This window comes from Crinia signifera, chromosome 4 (genome assembly GCF_055691185.1).
Source record: "Crinia signifera chromosome 4, ASM5569118v1, whole genome shotgun sequence".
NCBI classification, from domain to species: Eukaryota; Metazoa; Chordata; class Amphibia; order Anura; family Myobatrachidae; genus Crinia; species Crinia signifera.
Window position 1 is genome coordinate 238,179,872 of NC_139220.1, and position 24,158 is coordinate 238,204,029.

Consider the following 24,158-nt stretch of genomic DNA (forward strand, 5'->3'; position numbering starts at 1 on the left):
TTTAAACAAGTTTGCAAAAGTAACACAATTTAGGGGTTTATACAGACCTGATCACTGCTCTTCTAAATTTTACAGCCCTGTGATCAGATTGCTGCCGCCCTGTCAGAGTGAGATCTTGCCCTGTACAAGGCTGAGGAAAGCCTGGTGAATAGCTGCAAATCCATTCACAACACACTCATCATCTAATGATTTTCCCAATGTGTGCAGTCTGTGCATAGCCCAGGACCTATTCAGCGGGTGCGATAGAATCTGGCGGATCGGAGCCAGAGTTGACGTCACCTTCCCCTCCCTAAAATCGCTTGGGGATGCCTGCATTTTCCCTGACACTCCCAGTAAACAACCGCCCACAAATGCCGGCTTCCTGTCAATCAACTTGCGAACGGCTAGCGTTTAAAAAAGATGCTGGATTTTATTGCGGGATAACCCTGTGCATGCAGGCTATGAACAGTATGCAAGCGCAGCCAATTGATAAATGGATGGGCAGCGAATTCGCAGCTTAGCAATCAGGTCTGAACAACTTGCAGCATAAGTGCTTTCCAGTATTTATTTTCAATCTGAAATACTTATATTGGAAAAATAGAGAAATATAAAATACCACTATAACAGAAAGCACCCACCTGCCATTGAAATTGTGCTAACAATCCATAAAACAGACATTATTCTTACATCTGGTACATAACATTTCAAAAAGAGATTTTCCCACTGTGACTGATTGATTGGCAGCCCTTCGCCCAATACATCTTCCTCCTAGGAACCGCCTCTTTTTCCATCAATCCACCCGAGAGGCTGTGACGTAGCCCTGGTCAGGTCGGCGCAGCCAATCACCGTCTCCCAGACCTTCCTTTAAGAACAGCAGCGCACAACCATCTCCTTTCAGCCTCCTGAGCGTTTCCATGGAGACCGAGGCGGGCTGTGCAGAGGCCCTCGGCGTTACCATGGAGACCGGCGCAGGGTCGGCGCTGCAGCTTCAGCACCACGGAGAGCGGCGCCCGGGTCTTCCTGCTGCCGCGGCTGCTGCAAGGTGGGATCCTCGGAGACACTACTTGCTAATAGTGATCGGAGACATAGCTACGGAGGGGCAGCTACAGGCTGTGCGTGATCACCTGGAGCACGGTGAGCAGCTATGGTTTTAGGGGTGACCGGGACTTTCTAAGCACCCAGGGGTGCTGTAGGAGCCTACAGTATATACTCTTGCAGTGATATTGGATAACACAGCAACAGAATCAGTGCAATGTACTTATATGAATGTGTGTGAGAAATGATCCCTGCATATTTTGCCCATGCCATCACTGCATTTACTGTACAAACCTTCTAAAGTATGTTAACTAGTTTGCAAGTAGGACCAACATGAAAATATATAGTGCAACAATGCCTAATGTAGGTACATGCCTAATGTAGGTACAGACAGCAGAACATCATGCATTATATACTTTTGTTTTATTTCCCATCTAACTTGATAACAGTTTGGGCTGTTTTGTGGTAAAAAAAAAGAAGAAAAAGGTTTTGATTGTGGCATAACAGAGGTCCTATATGTATATGTGGTACTGCAGATATACTTAATCAATCTGCCAGCTAAACATAAGATCTTCCCTACAGTATGTATGCAGTAGTGCTTGCAGTGCAGTGTGCTGAATGCTTCCTGATAACACTCTTCAAGCAGAATATGTTTAAGTTATTGTGTCATTGTTGGTATGTATACTGTTTTATACCCTTAATATCAAGTTGCACAAAAAATGTGAGGTACTGTACTGTAACTCATTATTGCTCATTGGATGCAGAGAGTTACAGCAGTGCAATGTACTGTATAAAGTGGATCCCATTTCACTGCATTGCACATTTCATTGCAGTGATGACACTAGCAAGTAGCAAAAGTATAACATAAATTAAACTTTATTGTATTAACTTATTTTTAACCTTTTGTTTTCTATGGAGCTTTATTGTTGGTTTCTGGGGTGCATTGGCAAGCTCAGCAACTTGTGCCCCACCCATCCATATATGAGTTAAATCCTGCAAGAAAGGACTGCAGGAATACAAGGAGCTCATTCGATTCATGGGGAGATGTGACGCATTGCTGTTGTGCTACTCAAAGCACTGAGTCACAGGCCTACACCTGACAAGGGATTATTACGGCAGAGGTTTATAGTAGAGCTAATGCAGGAACTGCTAAACATGCAGATCCTGTTCAGTTATTTCTCTTAATAATTTCATTCATAGCTATTGTGATTTCAAATTCTGTCAGTCATGGCAGCATATTTTACTGTAATAAAGTGGTGTTCGTTGCATGTGTATTGCAGTTAGATACTATCTGTATGTTTCTGTGCTTGCCTTGTCACATATTACAGTGCAAAAAATTAGATTAGGAAAAAGAGACGTTTCAAGTTAACGCTCATATGAAAAAAACATATTGCAGGTAGTGCATTTGTAATTACTATACTAAAATCAATTTTAATGACCTTATCCTGCCAGGCTAGGCTGATTGACTAAGGATAATGGGAGTTATAACTCAGAAACTGTTACAGACTTAATAATGGTCACATATAGGCAGACCCTAAAGAGGAAGGGAGGGAATTTCCCCATTACTCTGAGTGGCAGGAGGCCTCAATTTTGCGACAAATTGTTTTCTGTTCTGAAAAAAAAAAAAATATATATATATATATATATATATATATAAACAGTAGAGTTAGATTGAGGGACCTGGGGGGACCCCCAAAGAAACAGGCGGCACTCGATCAGCTGGATGGGTAGAATCCAAATTTTATGTGCAAAGTTTTCAAAAGAATACAAGCATGTCTGCCAACGTTTCAAAGCCGGTGCGGCTTTATCATCAGGGCTTGTGTAGCATGAAAAGTGCGTGTAGTGCTGTGAAAAAGAACAGGAGCTATGTGTTTTCTTACCTTATATCTAGCAGCATGTTCTGTTCCCCAGCGTCTGTGCTTCCCTGCAGCACTTCCTGCATCGTAGCTCCGCCCTCTGACATCTTTTTGGTCACCCTGCACAGCACTATCTGCACCCTAATGTACCAGTCTTGAAGAAAAGACCTATCTGGTCTTGAAACGTCGACTTGATGTACACCATTCACCTTATGGATTAAAAACCTTTCTACTTTAAGCCCGTGGAGTGCCACTTTTCCTTACTGGACTTTAAAACCCAGAGGGTACCTGAGATTTATATATATATATATATATATATATATATATATATATATATATGCATACACATACACACAGTTGTGCTAATAAGTTCACATACCCTAACAGAATTTGTGATTTTCTGGCCATTTGTCAGAGAACATGAATGATAACTCACAAACTTTTCTTTCACTCATGGTTAGTGGTTGGGTGAAGCCATTTATTGTCAAACAACTGTGTTTACTCTTTTTAAATCATAATGACAACAGAAACGACCCAAATGACCCTGATCAAACGTTTACATACCCCAGTTCTTAATACTGTCTATTGCCCCCTTTAACATCAATGACAGCTTGAAGTCTGTCGTGGTAGTTGTGGATGAGGCTCTTTCTGTTCTCAAATGGAAAGCTGGCCATTCTTCTTGGCAAAAAGGAAAATGTAAATTATTGGGCAGTATTGCATGAACTTCACGTTTGTGATCTCCCTAGAGTGGTTAGGGCCCAGGGGGGTCAAAGGGGACACCCATGACGGGCCCCAAGAGTCAGAGGGACCTACGGGGATCACATAGTCTGCCCCCCGCAAGCACTTACTGTTCAAGGCCGCAGAGCCACTACCACAGGAGAATCCGGCCTCGGAGGTGTATCCCTCTACTATACCATACATATTTAGTCTCCGCAGCCCGGAGGAGGGGAGGTCCGCAGCGGCTTGGGGACTGACACGCAGTGGCCTAGGAAAGTCTTGTAATATCAATTTCTTTTATTTTTTTACATTTTTTTGATGTATTCAGTTTATTGTCTTAATTGCAAGTTAATATTTATAGATAAAAAATATCTCTGGAAAGAGTCGTTCTTATGTGGCTGCTGTTATATGTTTTTTTTGGTGTCAATGAAACTGAATATTAATTATTGACCACAGTTTAAAAACGGTCTGGATTGGTTTCTTTAAGTTACTACAGTCTACCATTTTACCACACCATATACTGTACTCACGGTACATATCTGAGCTGCACATAATCATACATTTCTGTTCTGCATATATATATATATATATATATATATATATATAATATATATATAGACGGAGGAAGGTGCGGCACTCACAATCTGTCACTCAAATAACTGGACGCTGCCACAGAAATGTCATCAACGTTTCAAAACTTTAATGTTTTGTCATCAGGATCCTGATGACAAAACATTAAAGTTTTGAAACGTTGATGACATTTCTGTGGCAGCGTCCAGTTATTTGAGTGACAGATTGTGAGTGCCACACCTTCCTCCGTCTATCTCAGCATACCCCTGCAGTGAAGGCACCAATCGCTAAGATACCACGTTACTGGGAGTGCCGGACCCCGCTCCTCTATATATATATATATATATATATATATATATATAGAGAGAGAAAAGGGGTTTTCAGGGTGCGCTAGGACCTTTCAATTTTTTAAGGCAGTATGGTTTAAAATAGGAAAAATTTAATAAACATTTGCTCACAGAGCATAGCAGTATAAACAAAGGTCGAATTGATACACTTTACAATGTATAAAATGACATAAACACAATTCAGGTCAACAGTCGAAATGCGCCCAATTGACCTGAATTGTGTTTATGTCATTTTATACATTGTAAAGTGTATCAATTCGACCTTTGTTTATACTGCTATGCTCTGTGAGCAAATGTTTATTAAATTTTTCCTATTTTAAACCATACTGTCTTAAATAATTGAAAGGTCCTAGCGCACCCTGAAAACCCCTTTTCTCTCTATGTCTATACTGGGTCCTATCTAACAGGGGACCCCCTCAGGGTTGCTGCTTAACTAAATTCACTGAGCGCATTGTGTGGCCTTCTTTTTCTCGATATATATATATATATATAAAGTATATATACAATATATATATACAATACAGTATATATATATATATATATATATATAGATAGATAGATAGATAGATAGATAGATAGATAGATAGATAGATAGATAGAAAGAAAGAAAAACCCCTACCGCGCCTGGAAGGTTTAAGAGCAGCAACTCTGGGAGATCCCCTGTTAGACGGGATCCGAGGGATTTTAGAAATGAAAGAAAAGGGTTTCAGAGTGCGCTAATAACAATTGCAGTAACACAATAGTGATTTTAAAAATGATGAAATTTTTAATAAAAACATTCAGTATAATGTCTGATATTTCATAATCTGTGATTGAACTTCCATAGAATGTTGTTGGCCCAATGCGTTTCGTCACTGAAGTGACTTCATCAGAGGGGAAGGAAGCAAATAAGCAGAACCAGTTCGAGCTGCAAATTATTATACAACAGTGTCAATATGTACATTCATATTAAAAAATTCAGAACACCTTCATAAGGATAAGAGAGTTTAAGGAAGGAGAGCACGATATGGGGAGGGAGGATGATGGATAAGGATCTAGGTTTGTCAATTGAAGTTCCTTTCATAAATGACCTGTTTTGGTCTATCAGGCGGTTCAGGCGCCTACAATCATCCTGTGTTCAAACTCAGTTCAATCATGTTTTTTGCCCATTTCTTCGCAAGCAACACAGTGCAATTGATGCTTCACTTGTCCTGCATTCCCTTTTTATAGCTATCTCACCCTCTAGCGACAACAACATGAATTTATGACAAATGTCATGTGGTCATAATAATTTGGCCACTCAGTGTGTATATGAGATAATATATTGACATAATATATATATGATATTGAAACATAGTTAATATCGTACAAAAATGAGAACATGTACAATTACATAATACACAAAAAATGTACAATCAATACCTGGTATTGATCATACATTTTTTGTGTAATATGTAATTCTTTTATTTCAGTGTCTTTGTGAATGTACTTTCCGTTTTTTTTTTGTACATGTCTTTGAGGGTTTGACACTTTAAGATTTTCTTGGGTTGTCAGCTCATGCACACAATTCCAGATATAACTACCAATTTACTTCCCACCTGTTAGCAATGTGTGTAGGGCAACCTAGCTATGCTAGGTTGGGGCATAGCTGTCGCTCAGCACACAGAGCTGACAGCCAGTGGCGTAACAATAGGCCCGCAGACCCCATGGTGGCGGGGAGGTGCTAAGTAAATGTGGGCACCACGGGTCTGCGGTGCTATAACCACCGCTGCTGCCTGTCAGAACCTGCAGATCTACTTGCCTGCAGTCCTGACTCCCAGTGCTCCTCCTGCTGCTGCTAATGAAAAATGTCCCTAACAAAATGTTTGCACCCTTACAGCAGACAGGTTTTGAGGATGAGGAAGCCTCCTCTAGCATCCTTAAAATTGGTCTACTGTTAGGGGCAGCCACTTTGTTGGAGGCATTTTTCATTAGCAGCAGGGTTAACTTTACTTGGGCGGAGGGTGGGGGCGCTGCCAAAATTTTTTGGCGGGAATGGGGGGGGCGCATGTTTTGTAGTTACGCCACTGCTGACAGCCCACACACATAGCGAGCTGTCAGCTCTGTGTGCTGAGAGAGCTGACAGCGTCAGTGTTCTCCGGTGGAGAAGTGTTAGGGAAGCGCTCTAGGGGACATTATGAAATCAGCCCTTGAATAATGTAAGCCTGCCCTATAAATCAGGGATGCCATTAAAAATTGTGGGTCCCCGGAACTTAATAAATAGGTCAGCCACCCATCTGCCTGGATTTCTGGTTGGGAGCTTACTCGGACCCCTCTCCGGTAACCCCCCTGGGACTGGTCACCTGTCTGTCTACCTGTACTAATGAGTACCAGGGAGGCATGTTGGTAAAAGTGACAGCGTAAAAAAGTGCTGTCACGCACTTGGGTTCATTTATGAACAGGCAGTTATTATTTATAACACCCCCCCACCACCACCACACACACACACAGTTAATTAAATATTCACTATGCAATATAAATGTAATATCAAAGTGCACATGCTATTATGGCCCACTGTGCTCAGCAGTAATGCAGCTGATTTTTATTACATTGCAGTGAATATTGTTTTTTTTAATGATAAACAAACACATTGAATATGCAATGTAATTAAAATGTTCTGCTCAAGGGGGGTTGGGAGGGGGTGGTTGGACTATCAGTGTTCTGGGCCCCAAGATTATGGCCCTGCCCTGTTGGACGACACTAACTGAGGGCCCACCTCCTCTCCAGGGTGTTCCAGGGTGTTCACTTGAATTATACATTATGCTTATGGTACATTATACCACACTCTACTATGGTGTATTTATTGCAGTGCAATGCTGTTATTTATCTGGTACATTATCATGCTTGACCTAGCAGTATATCAAGGGGCACAAACAGATGTACAGTAGTCAGTGCATTGAACATTTGCCATGTCACAAGTACAACAGGCATGGTGAAAGGTGCGCAACCACTGCCTTACTCGTGTGTCTGAATGGCATCACATTAGGCTGTGCCTGGCGCAGTGCAGCGTTACCGAGTCACGATTGCAACTTACTGTGCCAAGCGGGCACTAGCGGCTATTTCACAGTAACAATGAGCCTTGCTACATCTGTAACAAGCACTTTTAAGCCCTCTGGAGACTGACCATACCACTAAATAGGGACCTAGACCACTACATTCTCCCGGTGGTAATGCCCCAGTCCAACACTGGTTGACTGTAATCAGAAAACGGAAGTTATAGCATTTGTACAACTTAAGCAAATAAGTATGGGCTATGCAGTTGTAACAGTTGTAGTTAAGGCTGACTAGGACAGAATCCTATGCACCTGCTGATTATAATAGACTGCTATGCAACCTTTTTTTGCGCATTATTCATTGAATTACAGTAGTTGACTAAATAATATGCAGCCATCTTCAGCAGCTATAAAACACATGAGCATGTTCTAGCAAAGACTTGGAAAATTCTGGCTACCAGTTAACCAAATTAAAAGTTACAACTTTTACTACACTGTGTGTAATTTAGACCTATTTAATAAATCCAAATTTGTAATTTGTCCTTAACCATGTTTGTGCGGCACTTACAGAAGTAGTCAGTATTTTTGTTCCATCAATAAGAAATAATTGTGTTTGTGCCCTTTAAATCATAATATGGATTGGACAGGTAAATCTACCATTTAGCTGGATTTGCACCTAATTCTAAATAGGGCCCATTATGCTTTTTTTATTTGACTGAACTATTACATTTGTTCATCTAGTGCCTCATTTATTAGAACATTTTCTGTTAGGAGTTTAAAATCCATTTAGGGAAATAAATGATCAAAGACAGTTTTAACAGAGCTTTGAAGCAAATGTGGATGTTTGATTTTCAATTATACATCAAATAGCCAACTTTAAAATGAAGCAGGATCTGCAAAACCCTTGGAGAATATTAAGGAATCTTAAGCTAAGAAAAATAGAACACAATTAAATTATTAATTCAGAACAGACAAGTTGAGATTTTGACATCATTACTTAGGCGTGAGCTCATTTTGCAGTACAGACATAATTATAACAGGACTAGTGAATACCAGGGCTAATACAAATAATCTTAGAATTACAATTATGTTGAACAGTGTGGGCTATGACATGTGAAGGATTAATATTAAAATCTAAGCTGGGCAATGTATTGTTGGTGCTAAATGGCTTTCTCGTGTTCTGTTATTCACCATTTCTTTGTTTGGAGTACCTCCAGTGTTTCAATCAATTAAATTATTTGTGCATTAAGGGATTTCATATTTATTAGGGCTATATGCTTGTACAATATGGCTTTAAATATACAGCACCAGCAATAACTATTTCTATGTCTGACAACTTTTATTTGCATTATACTATGTAATGAAAGTCTAAGCTGCTCCGCACTTCTATGGCGTGCAAGCAGCTACTAGATGGCACTCAACAGAGATCCTTTCCCCGTATGCATCCCCACCCCCACACCCCGTACATTCTGTACACACTGTACATACCACAGCATGACAGAGCACTGGGTCCCAGTCTTTGCAGCTCCATCATGTAGCTTTTGACAGCGACAATGGCTTGATTTTGGCGAGAATGTCATTCTTCTCGACAAAACTCCAAAGCGAATGGTCCTCGCTGTATTCCATACTCCATGTTCACCAAAAATTCTTCACCAAAAGCCTCTTCACTTCTGCCTCCTCACAGCTGTTCTCTATGGGAAAAATAGCAGACCTTGCCGTCACCCTATTCAGTGCTAATATGGCAAACGCTGCTCGCTGTTTTTTGTGCTATGCCTCGCCGACTTCCTTGTGTCATTTTTTTTTAGGTGAACGCAGCTTATGCATTTATAAAAAAAATCTTTTTTTTTATGTCTACACGCATATTTTTTTTATTTGAATTATCTATATTATTATTATTATTATTATTATTATTATTATTATTATTTTTAAGTGCCATATTAATACTGTATATTTTTATTTTTGGGGGGTATTTTTTGCCTTCCCATGATGCATTTTTTTCTCACATTATCTTTACTCATGATTCAACTCTCACATTATTTTCACCCATGTTTCACCTCATCTCGTCACTCCTTCATTTGGCAAAATAGAAAATGGTGCTAAAACTCTGCTCCATCCACAGCAGAAACCACTTTGCTTAGCACTGCAGGTCCTCTCTCGCTCTGCAGTCTAACCAAAATGGGGAAGGTTCAGAACAGCCCTTTTTTGTAATGGCGGGGAAGTGCAGGAAGCAAAGGAAGTCTGCCTCCTGGTATGCCGTATTGCTATACTCTCGCCACGAGGGATGGCGAGATGTAAATTCATTGAATACGGCGAAGGCGAGGCATGGTGAGGAGAAAATGCTGCGGCAAGGGCATTGAATAATACTAATGGTATGGATGGGTTGCTCCTTGTTGGAGCTGGGGGCATGCCTGCACACTGAAAAAAATCTTGTTTATATGATCCGAAGATCCATTCCCCACATTTATTAAATCGGTTAGTGGGGGTGCAGATCCCAAACACTAACAAGTTAACGTATTTAAAGAAAAGAGAAAGGACTGTTGTTCAGGGACCGCACTTTAATCAATACACATAAAATGTAACTTTTAATTATTATTTTCTAAAAATAAAATAATAATTAAAAGTAAAATTTTATGTGTATTGATTAAAGTGCGGTCCCTGAACAACAGTCCTTTCTCTTTTCTTTAAATATAATACTAATGGTGACAGCCTGGTGATATCATAATTGAACAGTTTTCCTTCCTGACTCCTTCATTCTCTCTTTGTATATTCCATCTACCTTCAAAACAACTTTTTTAAATGTATTGCATGTTTTCTACCTTCGCCAACTCTACTTTATTAGCCTGTACCCTCTGCAACATTTGTTAAATGTTATGGTTTGGGTGTGACCCCACAGCCGTGACTGCTGTTTAGGACAGCCACAGCCAACCCTACTCTGACTCTGTTGTCCTCTCCAAATGATGGCTGGTACCTGCGGGGCTAGATCTTCACCTAAAATAGCCACGTTTCGCAGGACAAATTAGTTCCGGTGCCACCAGGTCTTAAGTGGGACAAAGTTTTAGAGATCCTTAATGAGAGTGACAAAAGGAGAGCTGGCTAAGGGAACCTAACTGGAACTGATATCTAACTAATGGCTACGTGCCGTAAATCAACAAAAGCACAAACTAATAGCACAAGCGACTTAGTCGCAGACATAAGAATATTACACCACACAATAAGCACACCACAGGAAAGCACAAAAACCACACAAAGCACAAAACCACACGAATCGGAACAGAACAAAGCCATTAAGGGCTAACTACCCTTATGGTACACAAATGAAAATAAGCGCAATACTACGGTAATCTCTGGCAACACCACAGTGGAAAAAACTAACGAGAACTGCTCTATATAAAAAAGCATACAGACCATAAATGACAGAAACAAAACTGAGGGTAACCCGGTCTCCAGAACAGAGAACTTATGGCAATGGAACTGGACCAGAGCTGCTGGAAAGACACTCAAGGAACAGGGGACTGAAGCAAGCAGGAGTCAGAATAAAGCTGCAAAATGGCAGGAAGATAGCTGTAACAGAAGCTATGACTCCCTTAAAAAGGCCAGTGTGGCCAGTCCCCACAGGAGCAGCATGTCCAGCCCCGTGGCCCTGATTGCCAGCTGCGAGCAGGCACACTGGCCTGGCTTCTCTGTGCTGCCCGGCAACTGCCTCACAAGAGAAGTGATGGGCGCCACTGTCACCTGGCATCCTCAGTTGCCGGGCAAATGCAGGAGCCTCCGGCAGAAGGCACACCTGCATGCTCCATCCCCCAGCGTCCATGGTTGTCGAGCGAATGCGTGTAACACTAAATATATTGCTTTAACCTTCTGGCATTATCTTGTGCTTTCAGAAAGGTCTTTGTCAATGTAATGAGTTACAAAAGAGCATAGAATCCAAAAAAAGCAATGCTTTGAGCACTTAAATCCTTGTTGACACTTGTTTTAAATCAGAATCCACCTAGGGATGGGCATTGATCTCTTTTATTTCCAAAAGATCGATGTTCTTATCCCAATATAGAATTTTTTTTTAATTCGGTTCTGAAGGCACAGTGTATTGATAGAATGGATCCTAAAATAAAATTACTGAGCTGCAGTAAATGTCCTTTTTTTCCTGGAGTCCCTCGACGACTGTTTATTGTTGCACTGTACATTCCTTAGTTTAATGGCTACAATAACTGCTCATGTACAAAAATCAATATTATTTTCAAAATTATTGTCAGTATTAAATACAACAATGGCTATCAGGTATGGACCGAAATGATCAATTTGAGGTCACCAATTGGCCAACCCTACTCCACCCTCCTGTTACCTTGGTGCAGCCAGCTTATGTTATGATACCCACGGGGACCTAGGGTACTACAGCTGGTGATAAATGCAGGAGGTCAGGCGTGAGCCCGTAGCCGGGACCGCCGGTTAGAACGGCCACAGCGGATGCTACTCTAATTCTGTTGAGCCCCTGAGGCAGATGTTAAACCCCTGCAGAGCTAGGCTTCACCTGTGGCCGCCGCGTCCGAAGGAGCGAGTTAGGCCCGCTCCAACCCCGATGCAGCTAGGTCTTATGTTGTGGACAAAGGGTAGACGATCGCCACAGGGTACTCAAAAGGACTGCTAACTACTGGGCCTAGCTGGGAGAGGAGCCCCTGGCTGCCGGCACCTGGCCAAACCGGGGAGCGACCGAGTCGCAGACACAAGTGGGCCAGAGGAGGAGTCCCCAGCAGAAGCACAACAGGGAGGTCGACTCCTCAAAACACAGAAGACCAACCGGAAGGTACCCTTCCTAAAGAATCCTAATAGGAGGTACAGATGTAGAGACCCGGAGGGATAAATACTACAGCACCCACGGAGGGGTACGGCCACGGCGGGCCACGAGAATATGCTGGACAATGGATGCTGAGCCCATGGAGGGACTAGACCACGGCGGGCCACCGACTTCAAGAGAAAGAGACCCAGGCTCCACAGGAGCACTTACTTGACCCACGAGAGATGGAAGATGAGGGCCGACCATAAGCGCCCACTGAGGCCGGATCCAGGAAGAACAAGGACACCGGAGCTCTGGATACTGATGAGCCGGATACTGGAAAGCTGACAAGGAAAAACCGGCACACAGGAGGAGTGACTATGAATAACGGGACACTGAAGATGGGACAATGACAACAGGGACACTGGAGATGGGACAATGACAACAGGGACACTGGAGATGGGACAATGACAACAGGGACACTGGAGATGGGACAAACAACTGGGACACTGGTGATGGGACAACAATGATCACTGGGCACAGGATAGAAAGCTCCAAGACCTAGGGAGCCTAGGGGACCAGGTAAGTGAACAGGGCACAGAGCAATAAACTCTGGGCACCTAAGTCTATAACCAGCGTCTGTGCCCAGCAGACGCCGGCTATTTATTTTGAAACTCGCGCCGCCTGACTGACATCAGGCGCGCGCGCTTGCGTCTGACAGGCGGACGCTCGGGGACGTTGCCTGGCAACGTCCCGACGCCTTGTCCCAGAGCGAGGCTTGGAACGCTGCACGGCAGCGTCCACAGCCTCCCTGCTCTGCCTGACGTCCGCCGTCCGTCCAGGTGTACTGTAGCCCAGACGGCGGCTCGCAACAGCTTACACTTGGGTACAAATTGATGTGCACTGTACTTTCTCTGTCAGGTACAAGCTCAGAAGTTAGCAAATTGGGCAGCTTTGGATTTGTTAGTGAAGTTAAGGGAGTTTATTTAGTTCAGTATGATATGCATCATTTAACTAGGATGGTGGATAAAACCAACAGTTGCATTTCTTATTTTCTTTCCCATCCATTACAACTGCTCTCTATCATAGAGTAGAGCTAAGCAATAAAGCACACATTTAGAGATTAACAATTTCTTAAACATTTAAAGGTATCCACAGCAACCAATCAGCTTACAGCTAGCATTTTTAAAGTATATTCTACAAAATGATACGTAAAAGCTGCTCTGCGCAACATATCAAATTGTCCACCTCCATTATTTTGAAGGCTTGATACATCTCCTCCTTAGAGAGCTAGATTTGGACCTCTCCATCTCCCTTGATTTGCACAAAGGTGCCTAGATGTCCCCCAAGGCATATGATCTTGCAGAGCAAAAATGTCAGCATATGCAGATGAGTGAAATTGAAATGGTAAGAGGAAGAGTTGAGTAAATTCTTTCTTGTGAATATTTAAGGCTATACATGAAGCAGTTGCCTTTGTATGTATATATTTAAATATTAAATCCCCTGGAAGGCATTGCAACTCCACTTAAGGAAAAGTGAGGCCGGTCGGGCTTTAAATGGCATGTATTAAATGCATGCAGGTATCCCCTCCTGCCCTACACAATTCCCGCTTTCCTACTAGCTTTTTTGCGAATGGCCCGTTTAAAAGACATGGCATAGCTATTCTTTTCCATAATTCGGTCCGTTTCGATTGAACTACACAAATATCCGATAAAGATGGCCATTAACTGATATTAGTGGGGAAGTTGGAAGATAACGATATCACGATTGTCTCGCTATATGCACCTAACTCCCGCCAAATGGCTTTGTTGCGGAGCTTATTTGAAATAATACATAAAGTCCGGAAGGGTAATTTAGTAGTTATGGGTCATTTTAATATAGTCCTATACAGTGAACTAGACAAAACATCACCACCCACAAATTGTCCTTCAAACCCTTCTCAGAATCCTCTCCAACTCCTATTAGCAGAGTTTGGCCTTTATCATGTTTGGCGTAACTACTCCCCAACTGCTACACTTTTTTTTCCCAAGTCCACAACTCTTACTCCCGTATTGATCTGATTTTACTTGACAATTGGACATTGCAAGCCACACGGAAATCCACTATTTGCCCGGTAGTATGGTCTGACCATGCTGCGGTCACTTGGCTATGGAACTGTAGTAACTCCAAAGTCCCCCCCACGCCCATGGAGGTTCCCAGAATATTTATTGTCTATACCCGTTGCGATAACCCAGCTTTCTGAATCGGTGTCTAGTGTTCACTCTATACATTTTTTAGGGCAGGGAGCTGACTGGATGATTAGTAATTGTGTATAATTGTCGATCCATTGGCGTACTGTGTACCCAGTATGACTAAACTTCTGAATTCCCATCTTTCATATGGAGTACTGTATGAATTAAATACAAAACAATTGCAAAAACATTTCTCCAGGTCACTACAGTCAATAAGCAACAACATTTATTGCAGTGTTTAGGAAAGATCCATTTTGTAACAAGAAAATAACCCCAGCAGGTTCATTAATTGCCTGTACCGCTATTGCAATGTAACACCAGAATGACAAGTACATTCATATTGAGAAACCCAATAACAGTAACATAAAATAGGTTGAACTAGATGGACGCAAGTCTTTATTCAGCCTCACCTGCTATGTAACTACTGTATGTAAGCGTAATTAATTTGAGAGTATGAACTTATATTATCCAATATTTTTTTTTTGCTTTATTTGCTATTTTTGAATGCTAAAATCTGATTGGTTAATAATGGTTTCATATATTTAATGTTGTTTGCGCCATATTCTAGGGACACTCATTAATAGAGCAATATAAAAGGAACTGAGACTCTTATGAACATTTGTTATAAGTGTATTCTCCATTGTCTTCTTTTTTTTTCTACAGAGAGTGGCAGTGGCTGTGATGGTACAGACACTGCTCTCAGCAAAAACTATCCCCTGATAATAGGAAGTCAGTCCGAGAATATTTATCAGCTACAAACATCAGCACTGCAATGCTATTATCCACAGCTCTGGTACCTCTGAGATTTAAACCAATGTATGAAGTTACAAGGGGCAAAGTCTCAAGGACATGATGTATATCTCTGTCAGCATCATCCTATATACAGTCTCCTCTACTGTTTTACTTTTTTATAAATAGACACAGGGCCATTTTAACATATGGGCTTGATGGGCAGTTGCCCAAGGGCCCCAGAATGCTAGGGGCCCAAAGCCTATCACCCCCCCCATTTTAAGGCCCCGGCCCCCGATCACAGCGTGTACCCACGACCATCCTCCCCTGTCATAAAGGGCCCCTCTAGCCACAGCGCACTGGCATCAACCACCCTGCTAACCGATGACACCGCTGCTCGCCCCGCAGAGTCATTGGTGTGGCTGCCGCATCCCCTCCCAGACTCCAAATAATGGTCTGCGGTGCAGGTGGCCAAACCAATGACCTGAGGAAGGAGGCGGGATCCCTGCTTCCGCTTCACTCTCCATGTAATGAGCAGTGGCGCTGCATCAGTCAGTCTGCCATCCGGTCCCGAGTACTGACTACTGGCTCGCCTCCACTGGCACTAATCAGTGACAATCTGTCTGTGTCCAGCAGCAGTGCAGCCAGGGGCGAATTTAGGGGTCAGGCCGCCCCTAGGCACAAAATTTGTGCCGCCCCCCGCCCCCCAATTTTAATGTAATCATATATGTATATACATTGTTATTTATATATATTTCATAAAAATTTAACTGTAGCCTACCTTAATATTTTTTTGGTACTTGTGTAGTAGCACGGCGCCCGTCGCATGCCTTAAGTTAAGGTACTTAAGGCATGCGATGGACGCGATGGACCCGATTTTCTGTCTTTAACTGGCTCACTTGCCGGTAAAAGTCAAAATCACGTTGACGAGGGGCCGCGATGCGACCGACGCGATCAACGCCATTTTCCCACTGGGAACAATGTTAAAATGAAAATCATGTTGATCGCGTCCGTCGCGGGCCATTGATCAACACGATTTGACATAGGTGACAATGTGAAGGGCGCGAGGGGACGCGATTCTATTCTCAACTCCATGTTGACGTGGATAGTAGGGGTATGAAAAGGTCGGAGAATGCGTACCGCCGTCCCTCGCGGGCTCGCTGCGCTCGCCACGCTTTGGGTTGGCGTCAATACCGGGGTGGCGTTAAAATTGGGGGCCATTTGAAACATATGGGGGGGGGTTTCTATTTAAATGGGGTGTTTTGGGGCATTTCACATTAAAATTAATGCAAAATCTGTTGTCAGTTACCATTTTGCACTGATTCCAATGTAAAAATCGCGTCCATCGCATGCGATTTGGTTGGCATGCGATGCGATCGATGCGATTTTTTCCGACGCGATGCTTACAATCAAAATCGCGGGCGCCGTGCTACTACACAAGTACCATTTTTTTAAGCACTCTGGACTGCTCACGGTACGGAGGACCCGGAGGGAGGGAGGCACTTATTAGTACAGTGATTAGGACAGTGTCTCCGTCAGTCTCTCTCCGGCTCACACACTGTGACTGACTGAGCCCAGGGAGGATCTGCGCGCCGCTCAGCTCAGCTGCTGGATACACAGCAGCCAATAGACTGTGTGTGTGTAGAGTAGCCAATGGGCGGAAGCCGGCAGCAGTGAGCTTGAGCCATTTCCGGACGCGCAGGGGGACCGTCGGACCCAGCCACTAAGCGGTGATGTAATATGCATGGCAGAGTGGGTGGGCAGTGGCGGGTGATGAGCGGCGCTGCTGCCTACATATGATAATTCATGTCTGCAGCGGCGGCGCTCGTCACTCGCCGTTGCCCACCCGCTGTGCCATTTATCAGAATGTCAGCCTGCCTGCCGCCCTTAATTGGTGCCGCCCTGAGGCCGGTGCCTCACGGGCCTAGGCACAAATCCGGCCCTGAGTGCAGCACCTAAATTAACTCAAAGGGACTATCAGGGGCAAATGCAGGATTTGTAAAGGGGGGTTTCCAGATGGAATAAATAATAAAAAATTGTATATTTTACTTGTACCTGGCGACGGTGCATTTGTTTGATTAAATAGAAATAAACCATACACCCATATTTTTTACAATTCAAAAATCATATATATATATATATATATATATATATTATGTGATGGTACAGTTAAGTGCTTCTACCCTAGTCATTCTGAGTTGCCAGTCCCAGTCCTTATAAAGTCTTAGCAGGTGCTCCTTCCTGTGCCTCAGCTCTCCCATCATTATACAGCCCTGCAATTTGCGGCAAAATGCCGCGAGTGGGCGGAGCCTAATCCAGAAAGTGGGCGGAGCTATGGCCGCGATGCTCAAGCAGCAAAGTATTTTATTTGTTTCATCAGGGGGGTTTTCTGGGTACTTGGAAACACCCCCTGGGTGCGCTACTGACTATATGTTTTACATATTGCTTGAAGGTATTTGGCACAGTTTCCTGGCCTATAGCCCTTACCAAAGGAGTATATTTCCTGTCCCTTGGTAGAATTGAAACATCGTTTCCTCTGTCAATTCTGTAGCTTGGCACAAACCCAATACCCTGCCTAGTCAGGATTCATGAAGACTTTCCCGATTTAAGCCAAAAGATTGGCACAAGCAAAATGTCGACATGGAAATGGTCAACACGTTAAAGTCGCCGTGACTTTTTCATTGTCAATTTGTGCATTTCATCACGTGGATCCCAAATAATTTTTCCACATACACTCGCCATGCTTCAAGCCAGATGCCACAATGACCTTTCGCTTGCGTCAAACTTTTGCCTATGTCGACCTTGTACATTTTGAGCATTTGGTGTCAACCTATTGAATGTCTATCTCAAGGATTTTCAACCTTTTTCAAATCGCGGCACCCCAAACAAAAGATTTTAATTGCTGAGGCACACCATTAGACCTCCACAGTGAAAAACAGATTGTCCCTCACATGAAAACAAATATCACATTGGTCCACACATAAAAAATACCAATAAATGACATTGTCTACCATAGAACACAATTGACCCCCAGATGAACAAAAGACAATCAGTGTCAGTCTCATCTGCATGCAGAAAACAGGTCTTATGCCAATGCCTATTGTTTTCAGTGTGTAGTGCCCCACTTCTGTGAACACCATATGAGTCACTGTCGAGCTGCCATTATGTTCTTCTAGGGAGATAGTGGCAGTGGCAAATGCAGCATTTTGAAAGGGGGGATTTCCTAATAAAAACTGCCTTCCCATATATAGCCAGCACAGCCCCACCATAGATAGCCAGCACAGCTCCCCATATCTAGCCAGCACAGCCCCCAGACAGCATAGCCCCCAATAGAAAGCACAGCCAGACTTAATCAGCACAGCCCCACCATAGTTAGACTGCACAGCCCCCCATAGTCAGCATAGCCCCCCATAATCAGCACAGCCCCCCATAGACAGACAACATAGTCCCCCATTGAAATCACAGCCCCACATAGTCAGCACAGCCCCACCATAGTTAGACAGCACAGCCCCACCCCCCACATAGTTAGCATAGCCCCCCATAGTCAGCATAGCTCCTCATAGACAGAACAGCCCCCCAGGCAGACATGTCAGTCAAATTCATTTCCACCCCTCCCTACCCCCACACACGCAATATACGGACATCACTGGCACAAAAAAACAACTCTCTCCCTCCCCCACCCCCCATCCCCCTCAGTTTGCGGACCCAAACATGTGCCATCTCCCTGCTCCCTTATAGAACTATAAAGTCTATAATAATTACTGCTGGAGCCCCTGCACCACTCACCTCAGCTTGTGTCACTGTACACAGCACCGCTACTGTGCACTTCTCTCCTCTCAGGCTGTAAACACATGAGATCAGCCCGAGAGGAGTAGCTCCTCCTGCCTGCTCATCAGCTGCATCTCAACCTCACAGACACTTCAACTGCGGAGGGGAGCCGAGCCACGGACACACTGATGCTGGCGTGTGCAGCTCAGCTACATTGAACACCATTGCACGACAGCTGTGGGCGGTTGTAGGTACTCAGAAACCCCCCCTGTGTGCGCACCTGAATGGGGACAGTTTAACAGCAGCAGGACACCCAAGCAGCTCCTCACCTATCTCTCTGTGACCGATATGGACACCTCTAGCTCTGGTAGCGGGCCTGCTGGAGGGGCACAGGTCCTGTGCCACCTTCCCCGCTGCACAGAGCTGGGCAGTGGGAGTAGAGTACAGGCTGCTACTGCAGCACAGCCTCTCTCCCCAGCTCAGCACACTCTGCTCAACAGCAGCCTGTCCTCTCTCTCTTCCTGAGCAGGTGTCCCACCCGCCAGACGGTCATCCGACCGCACCCTCTGCTATTTTTTTTTATTCCCTCCCGTTGGCCACACACTGTTTTTGCAGTGGCTCGGCAGCGCTATCGGCCGTCCTGGGCACGCTTGAGAACAGCACAACATACACTAGTGTGCCACTGTGCAGTGGTTGAAAAATGCTGGTCTACCTAAACACTGTCTACCTATGGACCACAAACCAACAGTAAAGACCGGTGTTATGCTTTATAACCTACCAAACAAGCAGAGAGGAAAGTTTGCTATGACATAGTTTACATGTAATAAGTGCAATGTTATTTTACTGTAGTGTATTGTCACAGCCGTGTAACTATTCCTGCTTCATACAAGGGACTCAAACGTAGAAATGGATTTCAGAGAAAAGTTGTTCACGTTCTATTTATGTTTTTTTCTGCAAGAAGAAATAGACCTAACAAAATCAATGCAGGTCATGTTTCTGCAAACTGATAAGCAGCGGCGTAACTATAGCACCGCAGCCCCCGCCACCACGGGGGGGGGGGGGGGGGGGGCGCTGTGCATGTGGGGGCGCCAGGGGCTGCGGTGCTATAGTTACACCCCCCAATCCCCCGCAGACTTACCTATCTCGCTGGTCCCGGCGGCTCTGTTCTTCTGCTGAGGACCACCACAAAATGGCCGCCCCCATATAGCACACAGTTCTCTGAAACTGTCTGCTGTATGGGGGTGGCCATTTTGTGGTGGTCCTCAGCAGAAGAAGAACGGAGCCGCCGGGACCAGCGCTATAGGTAAGGCTGCAGGGGATTGGGGGGGGTTTGCATGGGCGGCGGGGGATTGGGGGGGAGGGTTTGCATGGTCGGCGGGGATTGGGGGTGCTTGGCGGGGCGGCGGGGGGGGGGGGGCGCCCCCCCCCTAACGGCGGGGGGGCGGCCAAAACTTAGTTACGCCACTGCTGATAAGTTATGTTTATGGCAGTCACAAAATCTACCACATTACAATGTATGCGGCGGTTATGATCAGTTACAATGCAGTGAATAATGTCTAATTTATGATTCAGCGGAAAAGGTTTATAAATAAATTTATTTTGTTACCCTCATGGGTCAATATTTTCCAGGAAATGTAATCTAGATCCCAATGTTAGACATGTAGAGTGCAATTAAAAGGAAAGTGACATATTGTGGTCTTTGCCGAACGATCAAAAATAGACCAAATTGTGTTTTTAATGTTGGTTGTGCAAATGTATGACAGCTGTCATTAAGATAAAGCACAAACATAAGGTCACAAGGATATTTTTTGACGATATGGAACATTTTACACACTGTTACAGATACAGCTTTAATTGAAGCAAAATCAATATATGGATATTAGCCTGCAACTACAATTATACAGTGCAGGCATATTTATGGAAACTCATGAATAGGAAATGCCTGCTGTAACCAATACTAAGCATACAGTTTAATTGCTGTAATTGCCTAAGGATAACTGTAAAAAAAAATGTAATAGAAATGTAATAAAAAAGAAATCTGATTATATGCTACTGGAAGGGGTTAAATATGATATGAAACGGAACATGGTATGTTTATAAGAACAAATTATCATTATCATTTAACTAACTCACCCTTTCCATAGCAGTGATCAAAAAATCACAAAAATGAATTTAATTAAAATGCATATACATTAAAATATTATAAAATGAATATACAGTAACCCCAGGCAATCCCACTCTTTTGGTGAATATCCAAAATGTATTAAACAATCTAAATCTGGCATTCATGGGGTAGGTAAAATGCCTGACAGACAGACACATTGTGGCAGGTATTCAATGCCCTATTTCGTCCTGTGCAGTGAATCCTGTTTTGGATTCGCTGCACAATCGCCGGGTTCCGGAGGGCTGCAGCATTCGCTGCCAGCCCTCCCTCACTCCCTATTCAACGCCTCAGGGGCTCGCTGCCCCTGGCAGCGAATTTTAACCCCCCTGCGAATGCTGCAGGGAGCTGGGTGACGGTGGCAGGCAGGGAGAAGGAAGCCTCCCTGCCTGCGCCGGACACTGTGGGGGTGAAGGAGGGCTGGCAGGGACACAGGGAGAGCCCCCCGAGAGCTGGCAGGGGACTGGGATAGTAGCCGCTGCACTCACTGGTCCCGAACCTGCATATGTAATGATCGGGACCAGAGTGCAGTGAATATATGAATATTAATGAGCGGCTCCCGCCTCCTGGCCCCCTGCTGGCGAATGTGTAAAAAAAATATATATATTTTTTTAAAAATGTAATATATATTCATGTGCTGCAAGCACATGAATAAAAATAGCATGCCCCTTCACAGAAAAAAAATCGAATTTTTTGACACCCTAAAAAAAAAAAAAAAACACTTTTAAAAGATCAAATTCCAGTTCACCTAAAAAAGATGACGAATGCAAAACGGTGAAACATGGCGAAAATCACTGGAGAAAGCAGTTCTCCATTTGAGCATTGAATACACTCTACGAATTTGACTTAAAACCCCATTGAAAACCACCTGCGAATTGCGGCGAATCGCACACGGCGAATCTCCAGATATTCACTGTTCATTTTCAGCTAATTGTCTCCATTGAATTGGGGCAAATTGTTTTTTATGAGAGAAAATTCGCCGTTAACCCCGGCGAATTGCCAGATTCGCTGTAAAATACGGCGAATCTGAGGCATTGAATACTGGCCTTTATATGGCAGCCTGGAACCCAGAAGATACACTGTTCATATACTGCAAGAAATCTGTTACCTCTTCTGGAGAGGTGAAATTTTTACAGTTCCTCCACACTGAAGGAACATGGGCAAGGTCTGTCGGTCAGCCAAGGGTGACTTGAAGCTTCACCATATCTAATCGGAGGGACATGCTGGACAGTCTGGCATGTCTAATCATAAGTATATATATATATATATATTAGGGCCGAAACTAGGGTTTCTGGTGCCCGGGGCAAGACATTCATTTAGTGCCCCCCCCCCCCAATTTTTATATATATATAAATATATATATATATATATGCTTACAGACAACAGAAGGGTGATATTAAACCAACAAACAAGACAATATATCATATATTATTACACATATTTAGGGCATTTTTTTTTGGGGGGGGGGGGGGGGGGAGAAGTGGTGTGGTCACATAGTAGTATCAATTCACATTATAGCACACACCATAATGCCCAGTACACATTACAGCACACACCGTTATGCCCTGTACACATTCCAGCACATGCCTCATGACGGCATGTCATGCCTCATGACGGCATGTCATGAGGCATGAGGGAAGGAGGGAGGAATAAAGCGCGATTTCTAGCGCTGGGGATAGGAAGGCAAGTGCTGCTGTGTAAGTAGAAAGAGAAATTGCCCTGCGCTCTCCTAAATGGCATGTGGATGATGTGATATGCAATGTGGCTTGGCCACTAAGTGGCAGTGTACCACTTGTACTGGGATGACAGTATACAGGCTGATCAAACATGAATTTGTATATACAATAAGCGGTACAGAATGTTCAATGAATATAACCACAAGTTTATTTTGTGCATATGTTGTATAATCGTGATAAAGCATACAGGAATGGGTTACACGGCGTGACTGAGTGAGGGGAGGGTGGTGGGGGGGGGGCGGCCGTGGACGTCGGTTACCAAAGTCTCTGAAATGTTCAGTGGGAAAGGGGAAGGTAAGGAGCGCTGTGGTGCGGGGAGCTGGCATCCTGAACTCCCTGCAGTGCACAGAGCCCCTTGTTGACTTACAGGCTGTGCAGTCAGTATATGGTCCCACGTTGAAATTCGGTCCCTCGTCACCGCTTCCCTTAGGAGGTATGGGGTAACCGCGGTGTCAAAGGTGCGTGTGATCTCAGCAGGCGGTGATCTCACACACCTAGTTGTTCTCCGGTGTGAGCGGCAGTGCTGTCCGGCTGTGGGTGTTACTGAGCGGCTGTGTGGAAGCGGACTTCACGACGGAGCTACCACACAGCGTGCACAAGCTCCCGGGGCACCGAGTGATGACGTCACCGGGAGCGAGCAGCGCTGTGGAGCTCCGGCTGCTAAGCGGGTGGAGCTGTAGCCTGCAAACTGTGCTGCTGTGTGCTGTTCCTCACTTGGCAGCAGGAGGTCACAGATAGTGGGAAGCGCCATCGGGAAGCGCTTCATCGCTTGGCGGCAGGAGGTCACTATTTGACCTCCTGCTACAATACGGCGGCCCAGCAGCGGGACTCGGGCTGCTACATCAGTCCCCGGAACCCCGCTACCCTGCAGGCTGTCTCCCGGACCTGACAGCGCCCCCCCCCCCTCCAGTGTCTAGTGTCCATTTGGGTGTCTCTGAAACACTGCCATCTGTTGGCAGCGAGTGAAACTACATCTCTTTCTCTCTCTCTCCCACATGCACAAACAAAGAGGCAATCACAAGGTAGCAGACTAGCTTTCAAAGCATTAGCTTCGAGTGGGCTTATTAGTTGATCAATATATTAAGATTGTTCTTGAGCATACAGAGCCTGATTCAGGTACCGATGCTGGTGGAGATGTTCGGTACTTTGCCCATGTACCGGATACAGCTCCGCTGCATCACCTCTGATTACTACCAAATTTGAAGGCATCATACAACATTTACTAAAGTGCCCTTAAATTCAGTAAGACT

At 44.3% G+C, this 24,158-nt stretch overlaps 1 protein-coding gene across 1 annotated transcript in view; it reads left to right on the forward strand.

Moving 5' to 3' along the window:
* The first annotated feature begins 899 nt into the window (after positions 1-899).
* Positions 900-24,158, forward strand: part of MAP1A (microtubule associated protein 1A) — a 169,616-nt gene continuing 146,357 nt past the window's right edge. The window contains exon 1 of the mRNA XM_083184076.1: positions 900-1,113. Coding sequence (XP_083040202.1) covers positions 936-1,113 — 178 coding nt within the window. The 5' untranslated portion in view covers positions 900-935. The remainder of the gene's footprint in view (positions 1,114-24,158) is intronic.